Raw genomic sequence first — 20046 nt, forward strand, 5'->3', positions numbered from 1 at the left:
TCCATGGCCCCCCTCCCCCACCTGTGAAGCCTGGTGACCTTGGGCCTTGCCCCTTCCCCTCAGCAGCCCCGCTCCCCCACCTGTGAAGTCTGGTGACCTTGAGCCATGCCCCTCCCCCTCGGCAGCTCCCCTCCCCCACCTGTGAAGCCTGGTGACCTTGAGCCATGCTCCTCCCCCTCGGCAGCTCCCCTCCCCCTCCACGGCCCCCCTCCCCCACCTGTGAAGCCTGGTGACCTTGAGCCATGCCCCTCCCCCTCTGCAGCTCCCCTCCCCCTCCATGGCCCCCCTCCCCCACCTGTGAAGCCTGGTGACCTTGGGCCTTGCCCCTTCCCCTCAGCAGCCCCGCTCCCCCACCTGTGAAGTCTGGTGACCTTGAGCCATGCCCCTCCCCCTCGGCAGCTCCCCTCCCCCTCCACGGCCCCCCTCCCCCACCTGTGAAGCCTGGTGACCTTGGGCCGTGCCCCTCCCCCTTTGCGGCCCCCCCCCCCCCCACCTGTGACGTGAGGGAGGAGCTGGGGGAACAGGATCTGAGGGGCAGGAGGCCTTCCTGTCAGACTGGCCTTCCCTCCCGCATCCTCCTGGTCAGGGTGCGGAGTCCAGGGGCCTTCAGGGAGAGATATCCTGCAGCTGTGCGATGGCCCCACAGGCAGGAGTGGGGAAGAGGTTTCAGGAACCTTCCACGGCCTTCACCTCCCTGCAGAAGCCCCTCAGGACAGCTCTCTTGCCTGTCCTTCCCTGCCTGCAGAGCTGGGAGTGCTCAGGCCAGCTGTGGGGGATCGGGGGTCCTCCCAGGCTGCTGGCTTGAAGTCTCAGGGAGGGATGCCCGGGAAGAAATTAAGTGGGGGGCTCAGGCCGTCGGGGCTTCCGTGGGCTGATCAAGCGGGTGGTGCTGGCCAGGTTCTGGGCCCAAGCCCTCCTGCAGGGTCGACACCGGGCGTGAGTTTGCTAAATAAAGACCTGTTCCTGCCGGCCTTTCTGTGCGTGCCTGTTGCCCCTGAGCCCAGAGAGGGCCCTGCTGGGGGCATACCCAGACCCCAGTGCTCAGCTCAGCCGAAGCCCCAGAGGCAGCGTCCTTATCCCACAGAGCGTCCACGTCCTCATCTGTAAAATGGGGGTAAGGTGTTGACCCTCCCATCCCCGGGGTCCTGGTGAGGATGGACTGAAGCCCCGTATGAAGGTCTCTGTCCTAGGATGACAGTGATGCTCGCCAGCCATGTTAGTATTTTAAGGAGCACACGCTCAGGAGCACGGCCCTGGCCCTAGGCAGCCGCACGCATCCCGTACAGTGTTGAGGCCCTGGCTCTTGGCCTTGAAGCTTGACCTTTGGAGCCAGACAAGGGCTGGGCCACAGGACTCTGCCGCTGCCTGGGCTGGCGGGGTGCAGGCACAGGGTGAAACGGGGTGAGCCTGGAGGTGGGGGTCAGAAGGTGGTGGATGCTCTGATGTCTCCCTCCCCTGGGCCACCCACAGGACCCTGTTGTCTGAGGAGGCGGGACCAGGGTGGGCGGCAGATGCAGAGCCGAGCCCCAGAGGTGGGCTGCTAGCCAGGGCTGCTCAGGAGACAGTGAGCAGGAGGCCTGCATACCCAAGTTGGGGCACCCCCTCACTCACTGTGGCCTCGGGCAAGGCCCTCCACGGCCCCGACTCTCATGTTCCCATGAGCACCCAGGACTCCAGGAGGACCAGGGCTCCAGGTTTAGGTAGCAAGGGGCACTCAGACCCCAGCGAGAGGCCTGGCGGAGGGAAAGGACCTCTCTGCTGGGCACTCACGGGTGACTCCCCAAATGCCCCTCTGCAGGCACTCTGCTTCCTGGGGGCCTCCTTATAAATACTCTGTATCCTAAGAACACCCCAGGAATCCTGAGTCCCTTGGGCTGGGCCGGAGAAAGCTGGTTTGTTATTTAAAAGACGTTCCAAGTGATTCTGATGCTTAGCGACCTCGGAACCCCACTAGCAACCCACCTGTAGGAAGCAGGTGTCCACTGCCATGGGTGGGGGGTCGCTGGCCCAGCAAGGCCACACTCAGCTGTAGGGCCCTTTAATCTTGGTGTCCAGTTGCCAAAACCCCACTGAGGACCGCAGAGCCCCTACGTAGGGATCCAGAAGGTGCAGACTTCAGTGAGGTGACCAGACACAAAACAAGGTGCAGAACCAGAGGCTTCCAGAAGACTCGGGAAGATACTGGAGAAGGGGAGCCTGGTCTCTCTCCCCGGCCCATTGTAAATGTGTGCAGGACAAATGTGAAGAAAATGCTGTACCCGAGGTGGTACATATTTCTCATGATGAGAATAAATACTGTAAGAGTGTAAGCTCTTTGAATGTCAATGCTTGGATTTAGAAGAGTCAAGCTCTTTTTTTTTTTTTTTTTAACAACTCTAAAGTTCTTTGGAAAGAAACCATGAACAAAGCTGGCTTCCCAGGTAGTGCTAGTGGTGATAAGGCATGAACAAAGCCAGCTGTGGAGGCCAGCCTACAAGAAGGCCTCCAGTGAGCCTGCCTCCTGGTACCACATCTGGTGGAGTCTCTCCCTCATTGTAGCTCAGAATATGGTGGAAGCCACAGACTGCACCTCCAAGTAGGTTATGAAAGACTCCCATCTTTGCTGCTGTCTTATCTCTGAGAGAAGCCGGCCACCGTGTTAGGAGTAGTGCTGTGGAGAGGTCGGTGTGGACCTCTGTCCCAGGCCAGCCTCTGTCCCGTGACTGATGTCCAGTGGGCCCCTTGGCACTAGCTATGGACAGATCCTGAGGCAGAACCACCCACTAAAGCAGTCCCAGAGCCATGAAACTGTGAGATAATAAACGTTCGTTGTTTTACAACACTAGACTTTGGGGTCATTTGTTATGCAGCAATAGCTAACTAATACAACAGACTAGACGATTTTAAATAGAAGAGTGACGGAGAGGCTTACATTTCAGGTATGAAGAGTAATAATCCATTGATGGACTAATATAATAGTTATAATTATAGAGTAATAGTCCATTGATGGAACTAGGGTTCCATCTGACCCTAGAATATGCTCATTCAAATCAGCAGAAGAGACAATTCACACAGAAAACATTGCCCTTTTTCTATAGAGTTGCTGCAGCAAATCCGTGGGGGAAAGAAGGGATTGTTAATAATAGTACTGAGAGTGTTGGGAACTATTTGAGGAAGAAAATATATGACCTTACAGAACCCCATGCCCCAAATAAATCCCAGATGGAATAAGAGATACTGTGAGCAAGTAAATCCGTGAAACACCCACTGAGGGTGTGGTCGGGTCTGGTTGTGCAGGACCTCACAGCGAGACTGGGCCAGGCTGAGCGTAGGGGGCGGTCTTACCTCCTGCTGGTAAGTGCCTCGGTCACCCGAGCTGGACGACCCTCTGTCCATGCATCGGGCTATAAGGACGATCGTGTGCTTTACCGCGGTCATCTCATGCTCCAGTCTGTTCCAGGGGAAGGCACAGAGGTGACACCGCACTCGTCATCACAGTCTGCATGGCTCACAACCTGCACGTCCATTACTAGAAGTGACCGGGTATCACTTCCACCTTCTTAAAGCGTGATGTGTCCCCATTATGATGGAACTAAAAATCACATGGTCCAAAGACTCATCACATCAGAAATGACTCACCACATCAGAAATGCTCACCATAGAGCATCATGATAAAACAACACAGGACCCACTGCGGTCATTCTAACCCGGTGTGTTCACAGGGATTGTCTTCTACCGGTTTTCTGCTTTGTGTCTTTCTGTGTTTTCCAAATCTCCCACCATGAACATGTGTTATTTTTATCATCATAAAAAGAAACAAGCAGCGTATTTTTAAAAATTGCCCCACTGGGGAGCAATCTGATGATGAGGATCTGTTGAGCCCCTGGTTTCGAGTTTCCCAAACTGACCTGTCATCCGAGGCGCTGGGTCCCCGTAGGGCGTCCATTCTTGGCGCCCAGCACTGTACACAAGGAGGGGGGGTGGGGGGAGCTGCCTGTGACCCTGGCCTGGCGTCAGCATCGCCTGCCCTGTCTCCTGCGGCCCAAGTCAGGGGTGCATTAACCCTTTGTGCTCTGCCCGCAAACAAAGTGGGGGCTGGGGTCGGGAGGCAAAAGCAATGCCTCTGCTCCTCCTCCAACGCCTTCTCTGGGGTGGTCCTGGACATGGCGAGAGCTGGAGACATCCCTGAGGCCCCCAGGAGTGAGGCTGATGCTAAGGAAGGCTAGGGGGAGCCCTGGGACTCTGGGGAAGGGGCAGGACCTTGGGCTGGGCTGGGCTATGACTGGGCTGGCCTGGGCTGGACTGAACTGGGATATGACTGGGCTGGACTGGGCTGGACTGAACTGGGATGTGACTGGGCTGGCCTGGGCTGGGCTAAACTGGGATATGACTGGGCTGGACTGAACTGGGATGTGACTGGGCTGGACTGAACTGGGACAAGACTGGACTGGACTGGGCTGAGCTGGGCTATGACTGGGCTGAGCTGGGCTGGGCTATGACTGGACTGGGCTGAGCTGGGCTGGGCTATGACTGGACTGGGCTGAGCTGGGCTATGACTGGGCTGAGCTGGGCTATGACTGGACTGGGCTGAGCTGGGCTATGACTGGACTGGGCTGAGCTGCGCTGGGGAGGGAAGTGTGGATTAAGGACACCTGTGAGTGAGCAGCGTGTGGGAGGCCCGGTGAACACGTGGTCGGGGAGGCGATCCCTGCAGTGTCTGTGTGATGACCACACTCTCACATGAGAGCAGAGACTGGGGCCGGCTCACAACCAGCGCCCCAGCAGGAAGCCGGGCCAGCCGCCCTGTGCCCGGGAGGAGACAGCTGTCCCAAAGCCGTGGGGTCCTGACACCCAGACACCCTGGGGAACTCCCTTACCTTGCCAGGAGTGGGGCCCATCACCCTGGTGCCCCCAGGCCTCTCTGCCCTGTAAGAGCATCAGCCAGTCCCCAGGGGGCTTTGGGAGGCTGGTCAGCCTTGGCCACCTGACTCCTCCATGTCCCAGCACACCTAGAAACTGGTTGTGCTGGTGAGGCCAGAGCGGGTACAAGACAGAGGGACTGACAGGCAGAGGTCCCCAGCTGGCCTCCCTGGTACCTGAGGGCCCGGGGCTGGGAACTTCTCTCTGACCCCTGGCATGAGAGATGCCCTGCAGGTCCTTGGGCTCAACCCCAAACTCGGTCGGGGCCTGTGACCCCAGGGCCTGCAGAGATCCAGATGTCAGGAGTTCCCCTGTGACACTGTGAACCCAGGCCTCCCAGGAGGCCACGAGCCTCTGCGGCTGTATTTTTAGACCACCCCGTTTCTTGCCTTTCTTCGGCATCACAACTAATGAAGACAGCAGGGCAGGCCCAAGGCCAAGGCCACGATACAAGAGGACAGAGCCTCGGGACTGCACACCCCTGTCACCAGCCTGGGAGGCGCCGCTCTGAGCCCCTCCTTCACCACCAGGACTCCCAATCACCAGGGACCCCAGGTTTTGAAAGTCTTTGCTGAGCAACCCCCATTTCCTCACCATGGTCACTTTTTCCCACTTGATGGAAAATGAGAGGCCACGTGCACCCCTGTCAATATCCACAGGAAAGCTGACACATGCCGGGTCCTCATGACACCCTGGCCCTGAACTGGGGGCTCCGTGTGGCCCTTGAGTCCTCAGCTCAGGCTTCACTGTGCCCCTCTTACCAATGAAAAAACACAGAAGTGAGGGGGCCCACACCCCGGGAGGGGAAGCCCAGACGTGCTGCTCCCCAGGTGCTTCTTGCCGTTTGTCCTGGCCCAGGGGTCATAGGAGGCTCCCGGCCAGCATGGTCATTCAGAGAGGACAGGCAGAGAGGAGCTGTCACCTCTCTCCTCCCTCCTCCCCCTGCTGGCCACCCCCCCACCCGATGCTGACAGAGGCTAAAAATACCCTTCTGTCCCCACGTGGCTGCCAGCCCGGCCCAGCCCAGCCCAGCCTAGCCTGGCCTCGTCATATCCCAGCAGGTCCTCCAGGCCCCTTGGCCAGCTAGGCAGTCGTGTTCTCCAGCCTGCGTTCTGAGACGAGGTCTCGGTGCCCACCGAGAGGTAGGATGAGGGGGGGCAGCCGGAAGAGGGAGCGGAGGACCGGGGCTGGGACCAGCAGGGGAGAGGGGCTTCTAGTGGACAGCCCAGTGGGCCTGGCGATCCCAGTCCTGGGTGCTGTGCGGAGAGACCTGCACACGGCCTAGACCCAGCCCTGGGGGATGGGGGTGGGGGCTCAGCGGGCCTGCTTCCCTCCAGGCCCTTCTGGAGAAGCGGGGGGAAGGCTGAATCACACCTCTGCCTGTAGCCAGGGCCGCGGCGTCCAGCCCAGGCCAGAGCTGGATTGAGGCTCTTTGTTGTCCTGACCGCTCTGCCCTCCTCACTCCCGGCCTGGCAGGCACTGGGTGGGGAGCTCTGAGCCCCCAGGAATGCTTGGCCCCCGGCGAGGTCTGCAGGGTGGCAGGTGTCAGCAGATGACCTGAGGCTCCCCGGGAAGGTGCCAGGTGCCCCCGCCCGCTGGACCCTGGCTGCCTGGGGCGGGGGCAGCCTGACTAATCTCCTGCGCTCCCCTGGGAGAGACACACTGCCTTCCTTCCAGCCAGAGGGCTTTGTGGGGAGAGGGTGAGGCAGGCTGGACGCCCACCAGGGCCCCGGACCCTTTCTGACCCAGCGGAGCCCAGGCAGGTTCTTGGGCCTCTGGGTGGGTTCTCTGTGTGCCTCAAGCTCCCGCCACCAGCACAGCTGCCCTGGGGCGGCCACAGTGCAAGCTCTCCTTATGGGGCTTTGTCGTTTCGATGGCACTGGGTGGATCCGGCATTTTGCACTGGCCTTCGTTTTGTTGGCTGCTAAGGCGCCCCCTGGTGGACCCGCGGTGTCTCAGGGTGCAGCTTCTTGCTGTGTGGTCACTTGGGGGAAGAACAGCTGCACAGAACTTTCTTTTCTCTGGGGCGGTTTTCTTAGGGCAAAAATATCAGAAGATAGTAAGGAAATGTGCGCTTAATTAAATTAGCCCAGAAGTGCATTTTCTGGATCAGGTGATTCGAACTGAGATTGCTCTCTTTTGGTTGCTTGTCTTTCTTTACCAACCTACCGTCCAGCAACATGTAACATGGGGGGGTCCAGGGGCCCGGGACCCCCGAGCTGTGTGGTCTTGGATAAGGGACTTGAGCCTCTTTTTGCCTCTGTTTCCTCACCTTTAAAGGGACGTAAACAGCAACTGGCTGGTGGGGTTCCCGTGAGGGCTGGTGTTTGTGCAAAGTCCAGGATGGCCTGGTCCGTGGGGGGCGCCGGGAGGGCACGGCTGATGGCCCAGCCCTTTCACCTCCAGCCTCAGTCTGCAGATGACGAGGCTTGGACCAGAGAGGGGCGTGGCTCACTCAAGGTCACCCAGCAAGGTCATGGCAACCGAGGTTCCCCGTAACCACGGGCCAGTAAGGACCCACGGGGCTGAAACTATTCAGAGGCAGATGCCCTTCCCAGCAAGGGGGGATGTGGGGATAGAGGAGGCCACTAGGAGGGTTTGGGGGTGGCAGGGGCCCCCGTGCTCCACAGTCCAGTGGTGTGGAGAGGGGCTGAGGCTTGGTTCTCTTGCTGGCCTGTCCTGCCCCAACTGCCTAGCCTCTCTAAGCCTCAACCACCTCACCTGGGAAAGACAGCGCCTCCGCCTCCCAGGGCCTCGGGGCTGGCTTAGGTGAGAGGCTGGGTGAAGCGCTTCACACGTGGTTGATGCTCGGACTGACGTCAGCCTGACAGACGGTCCCCCTGGCTGACCCTGCTGGCTCCTCTCCCCAGGAGCCCACACGCAGACGCCCGTGAGTAGGTGAACCTCACGGTCATGGTGCGGAACGTGGACAACCTGGACTTCCACCTGCCCTCGCACGCCCAGGATGTGCTGGACGGCCTGCAGCGGCTGCGCTCGCAGCCCAAGCTGGTGGACGTCACGCTGCTGGTGGGCGGCCGGGAGCTGCCCTGCCACCGCGGGCTCCTGGCGCTGAGCAGCCCCTACTTCCACGCCATGTTCGCCGGCGACTTCGCGGAGAGCTGCTCGGCACGCGTGGAGCTGCGGGACCTGGAGCCTGCCGTGGTGGCTCAGCTGGTGGACTTCGTGTACACGGGCCGGCTGACCGTCACCCAGGGCAACGTGGAGGCGCTGACCCGCACGGCCTCGCGTCTGCACTTCCCCGCCGTGCAGAAGGTCTGCGGCCGCTACCTGCAGCAGCAGCTCGATGCCACCAACTGCCTGGGCATCTGCGAGTTTGGGGAACAGCAGGGGCTGCTGGGCGTGGCCGCCAAGGCCTGGGCCTTCCTGCGGGAGAACTTCGAGGCCGTGGCCCGGGAGGACGAGTTCCTGCAGCTGTCCCAGGAGCGGCTGGCTGCCTGCCTGGCCGGCGACCTGCTGCAGGTGCAGCCAGAGCAGAGCCGGCTGGAGGCCCTGCTGCGCTGGGTACGCCACGACCCCCAGGTCCGGGCCGCCCACCTGCCTGAGCTGCTCGGCCTGGTGCACCTGGACGCCGTGCCCAGGCCCCATGTGCAGCAGCTGCTGGCCTCGGAGCCGCTGATCCGGGAGTCGGAGGCCTGTCGGGAGGCCCTGGCCCAGGGCCACGAGGGGGTGAGTGACAGGCGGGGAGCAGGGAGAGGAGCCCCGAGACCCCACCCGCATGGGGACAGACAGGATGAAGTGGGCACCCCCAAGGTGTGTCCCCAGCCTGCAACTCCACCTCCCTGGGGTCGGTTCACCTCCTAAGTATGTACTGCGCCCCTGTGTGTGCTACTTCCTGCCCGTGAGGAGAGGCGACCCAGAAGTGGTCATCCCCAGCCCACAGCGTGGCGGGGAAATCCCCTGGAAACACACCCAAGCAGCATGAGAAAGGCCAGTGCTGGACTTTGGGTGTCCTCTGAGGGGCAGGCAGCCAGGGAGAGCTGCCTGGAGGAGGCAGCATCTGAGCTGGGCTTTAGAGGAAAGATAGGAGCCCGGCAGGGGGAAATAAGCCAGGAAGAAGAGACGAGGAGCATGGACAGGCATGGCAGCCAGCCACCACCTGCCCTTAGGAAGCTGCTCAAGCGTTTATGGGGTGCAATTTCCTATCTGGGCTGGCGGTAGGCCTGGTGAGAGGGCAGGTCCTTAATGAAGTGACAGGCCAGGCTGTGACTGAGGCAAGGAGCTGAAGTCTGTCTGCTCCCAGGCAGCCGGCTCCGGGCCTTGCTCAGAAGGACCTCTTAGGAGCCAACTCTGGGAACAGAGACATGGCTCAGGCCAGCGGTGGGGTGTGTGGTGGCAAATACTGGCCACTCCACGGCCAGGCACCACTGGCCTGCCGGGGACAGGGTGCAGCCACTGGCCACCCGCCCACGAGGTGGTGACCCTGTAGGTGCTGCAGGTGGGGGGTCTGGACTTTGGAGGGCGGGCCAGAGAGGCAGTGGGACTCTGGGATCCAGGGAGCTCTCCCCCAGCGAGAAATATTCCAGCATTTCCTGCCACCCAGGGCCGTCCCAGGTGGCCACCCCAGCTGGCACAGGGGAGCTGGGCTCCTCGGGGAGGGGAGCCTACCTGGGGGGCTGGGGACAGGGTCTGGGGCTTGGTTCCAAAGGTGGTGCAGAAACACCTCTGCACGGCAGGGCGGGAACTGGGGAGCGGCTGGGAGGGAGCAGGCCTCACGCTCAGGCCCACAAGGACCCGGCTCCCACCTTTCCAGGTTCTGAGCACTTGCCTTCACCGGCCCACGGTGGCCATGGCATGTGGACGGGTATGCATGCACACTCATGTGCAAGCACACACAGGGACGCACACACTGCAGCTCACCCCATCACACATGTGCACAAGCACACACAGGCACACACACACTGACGCTCACCCTACCACACGTGTGTACAAGCACACACAGGCACACACACTGCAGCTCACCCCATCACATGTGTGCACAAGCACACATGGACATGCACACGCTGCAACTCACCCCACTCCACACGTGTGGACAAGCACACACAGGCATGCACACACTGCAACTCACCCCACCCCACACGTGTGCACAAGCACACACAGGCACACACACACTGCAACTCACCCCACCCCACACGTGTGCACAAGCACACACAGGCACACACACACTGACGCTCACCCTACCACATGTGTGTACAAGCACACACAGGCACACACACACTGACGCTCACCCTACCACATGTGTGTACAAGCACACACAGGCACACACACACTGAAGCTCACCCCACCCCACACTTGTGCACTGATGCAGGGCCACACTGTGGACCCACAGCGGCTCCCAAATGCCCAGGCCACGGCCAGCCTCAGAAGATACCGTGGAGGCCTGCCGGCGCCCAGGCCCCTCTGCCCGAGGACAGGACCTGCCGCTGACCCCAGCCCCCTGGCCCCGCAGGCACTGCTGGCCCTCCCGCAGAAGCTGGAGGAGGTCCTGGTGGTGGTGGGCGGGCGGGCACTGGAGGAGGAGGAGGAGGAGGGAGCTGAGGAGCTCGCCCCCCAGGCCGGGAACTTCGCCTTCTACCACACCAAGGCCAGTGAGTACCCGCGGGGCCCACAGCCCTGGCACAGGGGGTCCTCTGTCCTTGAGGTGGGGGGTTGCAGAGGAGCCTGGGCCCCAGCAGGGGAGGGAGGCAGACTGTGGGGGGCACGGCAGACCCCTCTGCCTCCAGCCGCAGCCCTAACTCTGGGGTTCTACACACTGGGACCTGGGGAAAGTGGCCCCCGCCCAGACTGCCCGGAGTGGGAAAGTGGCCACTGGCCCGGGCGGGAGGGACAGCTGGCAGCTGCTTCCCCTTGGCGGTCTTGCTCTGTGTGCCTAACGGGGCCTCAGTCCTGGTGGAGCACAGGGAACTTGGGGTGCAGACAGCCTGGGGTATGACAGCCCAGGATCTGGGTCGGCCCAGTGGGGTCCCGATTCCAGTCTTTGAGCAGGTCACTTCACCTCCTTGAGCTTCAGTTTTCTCATCTGTGAAATGGCCTTTGTGATGAGGAGTCAGTGGGTGGGTGGGGGGCAGGCCTGCCTCTCCTGCCCGGGAGCCCCTTCACAGGTCCCCCATCAGAAAGGAGGGTGAGAGGGCAGCCAGGCTCAGGATTGGGGTGGGCGCCACACCAGCCCGGGGAAGTTCTTTGGAAATCAGCAGTTCGCTGGCCGCCATCCTGGGGCCACCGGGCAGGGGGCCACCACCCCATGGCGTCAGCGACTGGCAGGCTCCAGGAAGCCAGGGGCCGGCTGTCCCAGGTCAGGGGCTGACGGGGGGAATTTGGGGGCTGACGTCAACAGATGAGCTGGGAGCAGCTGTCCCTGAGACCCTGGGGCGGGGGGGGGCAGCAGGGCCGCTGGCAGGCCAAGGCCTGGTGACCGCTGGGCAATCCCCATCCTGGTGTGACACAGACGTGAGTCAGGGGGACATGGAGTCCCTGCCCAGAGGGGGTTCCGCATGTCCTGAAAACCCCCGTACGGCTGTAAATAGTAAACAGGAGTCCTCCCGGGGACATCCCAGAGGCCCGGTCTCTCCCACAGCCTTCCACAAGCACCCAAAATGTGTCCATAGAGAGACACATTTTATTGCTCATTCTGTTTTTTTTTCAAAGTCATCTCTTGATCTTGTAGCTTCATGGAGGCAGATCCATTACTGCTTCGTGCAGTAATGTGGGCACGTTACTCTGTGCCTCACCTTAGGGACAATCGTTCTTACAGCCACCATCAGCTGGGCAGCTGCCGTGTGACAAACGCATCTCCTGTAGTCCCCACCCACTGGGAGAGAAGTTAGCCCCATTCTACAGATGAGGAAACTGAGGCTGGGGTTTGTCCGAGACCACGGCACTGGGGCAGGGGAGCGGGGATTGGGACCCACTCTGCCAGCTGCACGGCCGCATCTTGCCCCTCCCCGCTGCCCATGGGCCCAGAAGGTGCTCGGGATGAGAAGCAAGTGAAGATGCTTGTGTTATGACCCATCTGTGACTGGCGATCAGCCAGCCCTTAACCCCTCCTTCATCTGATTGGGATGAGACCTGACTCGGGGCCAAAAAGTCCAGTGGGGTCAGTGGGATTGGCTGCAGGGTCAGGGTGACAGCCGGCCCCTTGGAGCCTGGACCCCTTCTCCGCACACCCAGGGTGCCAGGCTCTGAGGACAGCGGGGGGAGCCAGGTACCCCCTGGAGCCAAGCCTGGGGCACAGGGGCGCCCGGGGCCACCTTGAACCCACCCCACTGGGTGCTGCCCCCCACCTCTGTGCCTAGCTGAGTCCAGCCTCTGCCCCCATCAGTGAGGGGACGTTTCTGCCCCCCTCAAGCAGAAGAGGTACTGAGCAGGAAGGGGGGCCCCACAGTGAGCCCAGCCACCCTGACACTGCCCCCGGTCTTCCGCCAGAGAGGTGGATGGCCCTCCCGGACTTCCCCGACCATCACAAGTGGGGCTTCTCGCTGGCGGCGCTCAACAACGACATCTACGTGACAGGTGGGCGGGCGGGGCCCCTGTCCTGAGCTCCGTGGCTGAGCTGACCCCTGAATGCCACGCCCGGATCGCTGACCATTTGGTCAAGACTCTTGCAGACCTTTTCATCCTACGGAGATAAGGAGATGTCAAGTCCATGGGTCCACAAGTGGGCACGGGGCAGTGTCATGGGCTCTGTCCTGCACCCAGGGTCTCCCCAGGAGGAAGCGTGTGAAGGAGGGGGTTGTCCCTCTGCTCTTATATCTTAGAAGTTGGGGGGGTCCTCGGGAGGTTTGGTTGAGAAAAAAGCTTCCGCTGATGGGGGCTTGAGACCTTGTCCCGCTTGTTTATGGGGTGTGGAGGGGTCTCTGCAGGTCACAGGGCTAGACCGTGCCACTGCGGTCACCCTCCCCCGCACCCCCCACCCAGCGTCTGGCAGGACAGAGGCCTGGCACCGGGGAGGGGGTGGGAGCCCTGGTGCTCAGCCCCCGCCCGCCCAGAGGCCCCAGGCCGGTGGGCACCCGAATGGACACAGCCTCTCCTGCAGGGGGCTCTCGGGGCTCCAGGACGGACGCGTGGTCCACGACGGAGGCCTGGTGCTTCCCCCTGAAGGAGGCTGCCTGGAGGCCGGTGGCACCCATGCTGAAGGCCCGCACCAACCATGCCAGCGCCGCGCTCAACGGGGAGATCTACGCGGTCGGAGGTAAGGCCCCTCCCGCGCCCCGCCCCCCACACCTGGGCCCCTCACACCCCACCCCACCCCCACCCCACCCGCCGCATCCTGGGGTGCGACTCAGGCAGGAGTCTCGGGGCCCAGCTCCAGGCTGTTTCCATGTTCTCTGGGATGCAGAGAACGGGGCAAGGAGTCAGTCCGCCGACCCCGTAAGGAGCGGGGGCCTCAGCTGCTGGTGGGGCTGGTCACGCTCATCCCAGGACCCAGGGTTCAGCCCTCAGCTTGGGGTCACCTCCTCGGTGACATCCCTGGGGCGAGGGGACACATGGGGCATCCTTTTGCTGTCACCTGGCCCCCCACACACCCAGCCTGAGCTCAGGGCCTGCGGTATTCCCCCCACACCCCAGAGGTGCAGCGAGGAGTCGTCCCGGGGATGCTGATGGTTAGATGAATAGTGAGAGACACACTGGGTGGCTGAGCAAGAGTGTCCCATGGCCTCTGGAGGTGACAGCTGGCCCTAGGGACATCCCTGGAGCCCCACCTGTCCCGGGGACCCCCTTTCCCTCAGTGGCTGCCGTGTTCCCCACCCGAGGACAGAGGGCTTGCACAGGGGTACAAGGCAGCTTGGGGCCCCGGGCTCTCAGAGACTGAGGTGGGCTCCAGGTGGGTGCCCACCCACCGCAGCTCTGCGTCACCGTCACATCCAGGCTGTCCAGGGCCGGGAACGTGCGTGTGTGCTAAGTCGCTCAGTCATGTCTGACTCTCTGTGACCCCATGGACTGTAGCCCGCCAGGCTCCTCTGTCCATGGGATCCTCCAGGCAAGAAAGCTGGAGTGGGTTGCCATGCCCTCCTCCAGGGGATCTTCCCGACCCAGGGATCGAGCCCACATCTCTTACATCTCCTGCATTGGCAGGCGGGTTCTTTTCCACTAGTGCCATCTGGGAAAGGCTGGGTGAGGGGCTGCCTAAAAGTCCCCCCAAGAATGACTTTCTCCATCCCAGGAAGGGCCTCCACCATGTGAAGGGCCTGGGGGTGGCGGCCTTCCAGGACCCCCACGGGCACCTCTCCAGGCACCCCAGGCTCTGAAGGGCTCAGAGTGGCTGGGCCTCACAGGGAGGCCCCATCACCTGCTCTGGAGTCGGGCATCCCTGGTCCAGGAGCCCACTCCCAGGCCACTTCTAGGTGAGTGGCCTTGGGCAGACACCCTCCCCTCTCGGAGCTCTGCTCCCCTCTCTCTAAAATCGGGCACGTCGCCTGTGTCTCAGGGCTTCTCACGTGACTCAGTGGACAAAGAATCCACCTGCAAGGCAAGAGATGCAGGTTCGATCCCTGTGTTGGAAAGATCCCCTGGAGGAGGGCATGGCGACTCCCTTAAGTATTCTTGCCTGGAAAACCCCATGAACAGGGGAGCCTGGCGGGCTGCAGTCCGTGGAGTCACAAAGAGACGGGCAGGACTGAAGCCACAGACCACGCACACACGCGCCCGCCTCTCCAGGCTGTGCCCACCTCCCCCTGCCCTTGCCCGCCTGGGCACCCAGGACGGCCCTGCAGCCTCCGCAGAGCCTCAGACCCTGCATTTCGGGAACCTTCGCTGGTCCTAGCCCCCGGCAGCCCTGACCCTACCCGTTGGCCCGGCAGGCACCACTCTGGACGTGGTAGAGGTGGAGAGCTATGACCCCTTCACGGACACCTGGACGCCCATCCGCCCGGCCCTCAAGTACGTCAGCAACTTCTCGGCGGCCGGCTGCGGGGGCCGGCTCTACCTGGTGGGCTCCAGCGCCTGCAAGTACAACGCCCTGGCTCTGCAGTGCTACAACCCGGTCACAGGTGGGGGACGGCGGGAGGGGCCGGGGCGGGGCGGCCGCGGGGCCCAGGGGGCGGGGCGCAGGCGGGACCCAGGGGGCGGGGCGCAGGCGGGACCCAGGGGGCGGGGCGCAGGTGGGACCCAGGGGGCGGGGCGCTGGTGGGACCCAGGGGGCGGGGCGCAGGTGGGACCCAGGGGGCGGGGCGCTGGTGGGACCCAGGGGGCGGGGCGCTGGTGGGACCCAGGGGGCGGGGCGCAGGCGGGACCCAGGGGCCGGGGCGCTGGAGGGACCCAGGGGGCGGGGCGCTGGTGGGACCCAGGGGGCGGGGCGCTGGTGGGACCCAGGGGGCGGGGCGCTGGTGGGACCCAGGGGGCGGGGCGCAGGCGGGACCCAGGGGGCGGGGCGCAGGCGGGACCCAGGGGGCGGGGCGCTGGTGGGACCCAGGGGGCGGGGCGCTGGTGGGACCCAGGGGGCGGGGCGCAGGTGGGACCCAGGGGGCGGGGCGCAGGTGGGACCCAGGGGGCGGGGCGCTGGTGGGACCCAGGGGGCGGGGCGCAGGCGGGACCCAGGGGCCGGGGCGCTGGAGGGACCCAGGGGGCGGGGCGCTGGTGGGACCCAGGGGGCGGGGCGCAGGCGGGACCCAGGGGCCGGGGCGCTGGAGGGACCCAGGGGGCGGGGCGCTGGTGGGACCCAGGGGGCGGGGCGCTGGCGGGACCCAGGGGGCAGGCACGCCATGACCCGTCTTAGCGACTGGAGGGGTGGGGACCCCGGGGATAGGTGTGGCCAGGGGGTGTCAGGGAGCGGGCAGTCGCAGGCCTCTTACAAAGGGCCACGGCCTCCCCAGCGATGGATGGGGCAGTGGAGGAAGGCAGGGGCCCACAGGGGTCACCAGCACGGAGCCACAGCCCCCCACTGTCTAGAGGTGTGGGGACAGGGGACCAGGAAGCCCCACCCCGGGTCCTAAACCTGTCTGGCTGCTGGATCTGCCTGGAACTGGCCTCGTGGGGAGGGGCAGCAGGCCTGGACCCCTGAAGCCCAGCGGGCACCAGCTTGGGCTCTAGGGCCGGGTCGGGGTTTGGGCCCCAGCCTAAGGATACAGGGCTTGCACAAGGCACCTCCTTCCCGGCATGCGCCAGGCCCAAGAGGGAGTGAGTTGAGAGGGAGTGAGTCCCCCGCCCCTGGGGGTGATCAAGCCAGGGAGGGGGGATTCTTGAGCTGTTTCAGGGGGAAGGAGCCAGCTCTCTCTCTCCCTCAGGGCAGCCCCTCTGGTCCATCCTCTGGATGGTGGGGCTGAGGATCCCACAGGAGGCAGACCAGGCCCAGGGTCAGATGGGGGCCCCGGGTACTGGACCAAGGGGCCAGCAGGATGGAGGCAGAGGCCTGGGGTGCCCACTCAGGCCACGGCCTCTGGACACCCCGCAGCCCCTCCTGAGGACCCTGCCCCCCAAAGCGGGGCGCCCCCAGCTGCACGGCCGGGAGGCTCAGGGAGGGCCTCCCTGGTGACGCGGGCGGGCGTGTGTCCGCAGATGCCTGGAGCGTGATCGCCTCGCCCTTCCTCCCCAAGTACCTGTCCTCTCCACGCTGCGCCGCGCTGCACGGGGCGCTCTACCTGGTGGGGGACAACACCAAGAAAGTCTACGTGTATGACCCCGGGGCCAACCTGTGGCAGAAGGTGAGCCCCTCCCGCCCCCGGAGAGAGCGGGCCTGGGCTGCGGTCCCCGCTGGGGCAGGGGGCAGGGATGAGGCCTGGGGACGCAAGGGCCCAGAGGGGCCCCCTCCCGAGGACCTGGGGCCGCTGGTCACTGTGGATGCTCTGTCCCCAGCACATGGAGAAACCTGTCCTCCTCCTCAGGGGGCAAAACCAGGCTCGGCCAGTGGTGCTCAGGGGCCGGTGGACTCAGAGAGAACTCCTCCTTGCTGGTGCCAGCCAGGCCCGCGAGGGAGGGACTCCCCCACCCCTGGGGGTGATCAAGCCAGGGAGGGGGCTTCTTGAGCTGTTTCAGGGGCAAGGAGCCAGCCCTTGGCCCCCCACCCCACCCCCATTCCTGCTACTGCTCCCTCCTCCATCACCCCAGGGCAGGGGGCGGGGGCTCGTGGAGGCACCAGAGCCCTGGCCTTCCTCCGCATTTCTTCCCGAGGAGGAGGGACAGTGCCCAGAGCCCGCGGTGGCCTCTGCTAGCCAGGCCAGCCGCGCAACAGCGGGGCCTCTGTGATCCACTGACCGCAGCTGTCCCCTGGCGTCAGCGCTCAGCTGACCGGAGGCCCCCATGTCAGCAGCACGACAGGTGCAGGCCAGCCCTGCCAGGCTCTGTCCCTGGGGCCCGTCACCAGGGGCTGGCCCGGCCCACCGCCCGGCTCTGGGCCGGGGTCTGTCCTCCGCAGGCCTGGAGGTCTGCCACCCGTTCCCGGCTCCACCTGGGTGGCCTCCCCCTTCCTGCCCTCCCCGGCTCTTCCGGAAGGGCACACACCTCTCTCCCTGGCCTGGGGAAAGCCGTGAGCCCTCAGCCCACAGCCCCCAGCCAGGGTACCCCCGAGGCCCCAGGCCGAGGCGAGGGCAGAGCGATGAGTCCCCCAGGGCATCTGTCAGGGTGGAAGCCACACCATGTCCTCGAGAGAGAGACAGAGAGTCAGAGGCCCAGCCTGCACCCTGGGAGCGAGGCCCGGGTCCCCCTTGACCCTCCAGGCTCAGATATGGGCAAACTCGGAGAGCAAGGGATGGCTGGGAACGTTATCCCCGGAGCAGCGGGGTCTCCCCCGCAAGGGAAAGTCGCAGGGGTCCCCTGGGGGCAGCGGGGGCGGGGCTGAGGTCCCAGGAGGCAGGTGGGGGGCACCCTGGATGGGGGTGGGGTGGGGTGCCCCTCACCGTGAGGCCGTGGGGCGCTGAGGGCAGACCGTCCGCAGGTGCAGCCCTTGCACAGCCTGCACGAGAACGGGGCTCTGGTGCCGCTGGGGGACGCGCTCTACGCCACGGGCGGCCGCTGGCAGGGCATGGCTGGGGACTACCACGTGGAGATGGAGGCCTACGACCGCGGCCGGGACGCCTGGGTCCGCCTCGGCGCCATGCCCCGCCTCTGGCTCTACCACGGGGCGTCCGCCGTCTTCCTGGACGTCTCCAAGTGGACCCAGCCCTTCGGGCCCGCCCCGGAGCCCTGAGCCGCCCTGCAGCCCCCCTGGAGCAGGCCGGTGGAGCCCCCACCCTGGGGGACGGGCCCCCTTTCACTCTGGTTTGTCTGACGGCTCAGCATTACCGGCCCCTCTGGGTCCAGGCTGGGTTCCGGCCACCGGGGACGACAGGGGACAGAGTCTTCGTCTCTGCGGCAAGACCACTCCAAGCTCAGAGCTGACCAGCGGCAAGGGCTGGGCCTCTGGACGCCTGGAAGGATGGGAGAAGCTGCGCGCCTGCTGTGGGGCGTCTGAGACCTCAGAGCAGGGAGCCGGGCCCTGGGGAGCAGCGTGAGAACTCGTGATCTGTCTGAGGACCAGCCACTCTGGGCCATGTGTCCCATGGCTGGTGGTCAGAGGGAGCCACACAGATGAGGGTGACCGCGGGGGCCCGGGAAGCTGGGGCTGCAGAGGGTGGGTGGCACCGAGCGAAGCACCCCAAGGTGGGGTCAGCGCCCGCCGTGCTGGGCCTGCTTCTACCTCACAGCTGTGTGACCCCGCTGGCCGCCCACCCTCTCTGCTCTTAGGCACACGGGGCTGGCTCGGGAGGGGTCTCCCAGCCCCCAGGCTTACACTGGCACCTGGTTTCCAAAGGCTGCTTCTGGGGAAATAGGAGGTCCAGCTCCTTCTGGGTCAGCCCCCCTGAAGGGCAGCACCCACAGAAACAAAGAAGGAGGTGAGGGGTAGGGGCTGGGATAGAGAGTCTTTCCGCTTGCCGGGGGTGGGGGGCGGGCTGGGGGCAGAGAGGGCAGCAAGGCTGCCCAGAGAGGGGAGCAGGAAGGGCCACGGCTTCCCCTTTTCTTGGGGTATGTGCTAAGTTGCTTAAGTTGTGTCCGACTCTTTGTGACGCTATGGACTGTAGCCCACCAGGCTCCTCTGTCCATGGGCTCATCCAGGCAAGAATACTGGAGTGGGTTGCCATCTCTTCCTCCAGGGCATCTTCCCCGACCCAGGGATTGAACCCTCGCCTCTTACGTCTTCTGTGTTGGCAGGCAGGTTCTTTACCACCAGCACCTAAACGAAGGCGCTTCGTCAGAGGGAAGGTCCCCAGAGGGGAGCCTGCAGGGCTGGTGTCCTGCAGGGACTTCTGGGGATAGCTCCTGGGTGCTCCAGTGACTTGCCCTTGGGCGGCCTGCTGGGCAAGGAGGCCCAGCATGTGGACTGCCCAGAGTCCCCCAAGACGCACTGGAGCCCCTCACAGGGCAGGTTCGGGCCCCTGCCCCTCCTCACCCATCCTGAATGAGGCACCTCATCGGTGGCCACGGGGACAATGGAGGCCCCTCACCAGGCCCTCCCACCTTGACACAGGCTCCGTGGGGGCGCCCAGCCTGGCTCCATCCCCGGCGCTGACCCGCCGAGCCCTCAAGCAGCTCCCGTCATCCTCCGGACCTGGCTTTCTTCTCGGGGGCCAGCCTGTGGGCTCCTCCGAGAATCCCTTGGGGACCGCAGGGCCCCCTGACTTTGCTGGTTCTGAAGATCGGATCCTGGGTCCCTCTGGCTCCCATAGACCCAGGGCCACTTTGCTCCCAGACTGACTCTTCCTGCCCATCTCTTCTGAGAGACCTGAGTGGTCCCAGGACCCAGACAGAGCGGGGCGTGCTGAGGGTCTGCTCCCAAAGGAACACGAACCACAGCCCTCAGGACGCCTAGTCAGTCAGATGGTGAACGGGGTGGCTGAAACCGAGGACGGAGGTCTCTGGGATCCTTGCCGCTTTCTGTAAGAAAATCACCTGGAATATTTTTTAGACGCTGATCGAAGGTGCTATTTCAAAGACTCAGCATGTCACACTGGACTTTTTTTTTCTGATCAAACACGCATAGTTGAAAATGTCCTAGGGGAAGGCCTGATTTCTGCTCCGCCCGCCCTCCACTTTGGGGGGCCTGAGCTGCCGCTATTCAGGGCGCCTAGATCTGGCCCCTCAAGTTGAGTGATGGGAGAACTTGACAGGGGGCTGCGTCTGAGGTGGGGGCAGGCTAAGGAGACTCAGCGGGGAGCTCGGGGG

At 64.0% G+C, this 20046-nt stretch overlaps 1 protein-coding gene across 1 annotated transcript; it reads left to right on the plus strand.

The window, feature by feature from the left end:
* The first annotated feature begins 6013 nt into the window (after positions 1-6013).
* On the plus strand, positions 6014-18808 carry KLHL30 (kelch like family member 30). Its single transcript, XM_061120131.1, has 8 exons — positions 6014-6041; positions 7770-8586; positions 10367-10505; positions 12340-12426; positions 12950-13105; positions 14715-14903; positions 16408-16553; positions 17783-18808. The coding sequence occupies exons 2-8, from the start codon at positions 7813-7815 to the stop codon at positions 18032-18034; spliced, it is 1743 nt and encodes a 580-aa protein (XP_060976114.1). The 5' UTR covers positions 6014-6041; positions 7770-7812; the 3' UTR covers positions 18035-18808.
* Positions 18809-20046: the final 1238 nt, after the last annotated feature.

The sequence above is a fragment of the Dama dama genome, chromosome 20 (assembly GCF_033118175.1).
Source record: "Dama dama isolate Ldn47 chromosome 20, ASM3311817v1, whole genome shotgun sequence".
NCBI classification, from domain to species: Eukaryota; Metazoa; Chordata; class Mammalia; order Artiodactyla; family Cervidae; genus Dama; species Dama dama.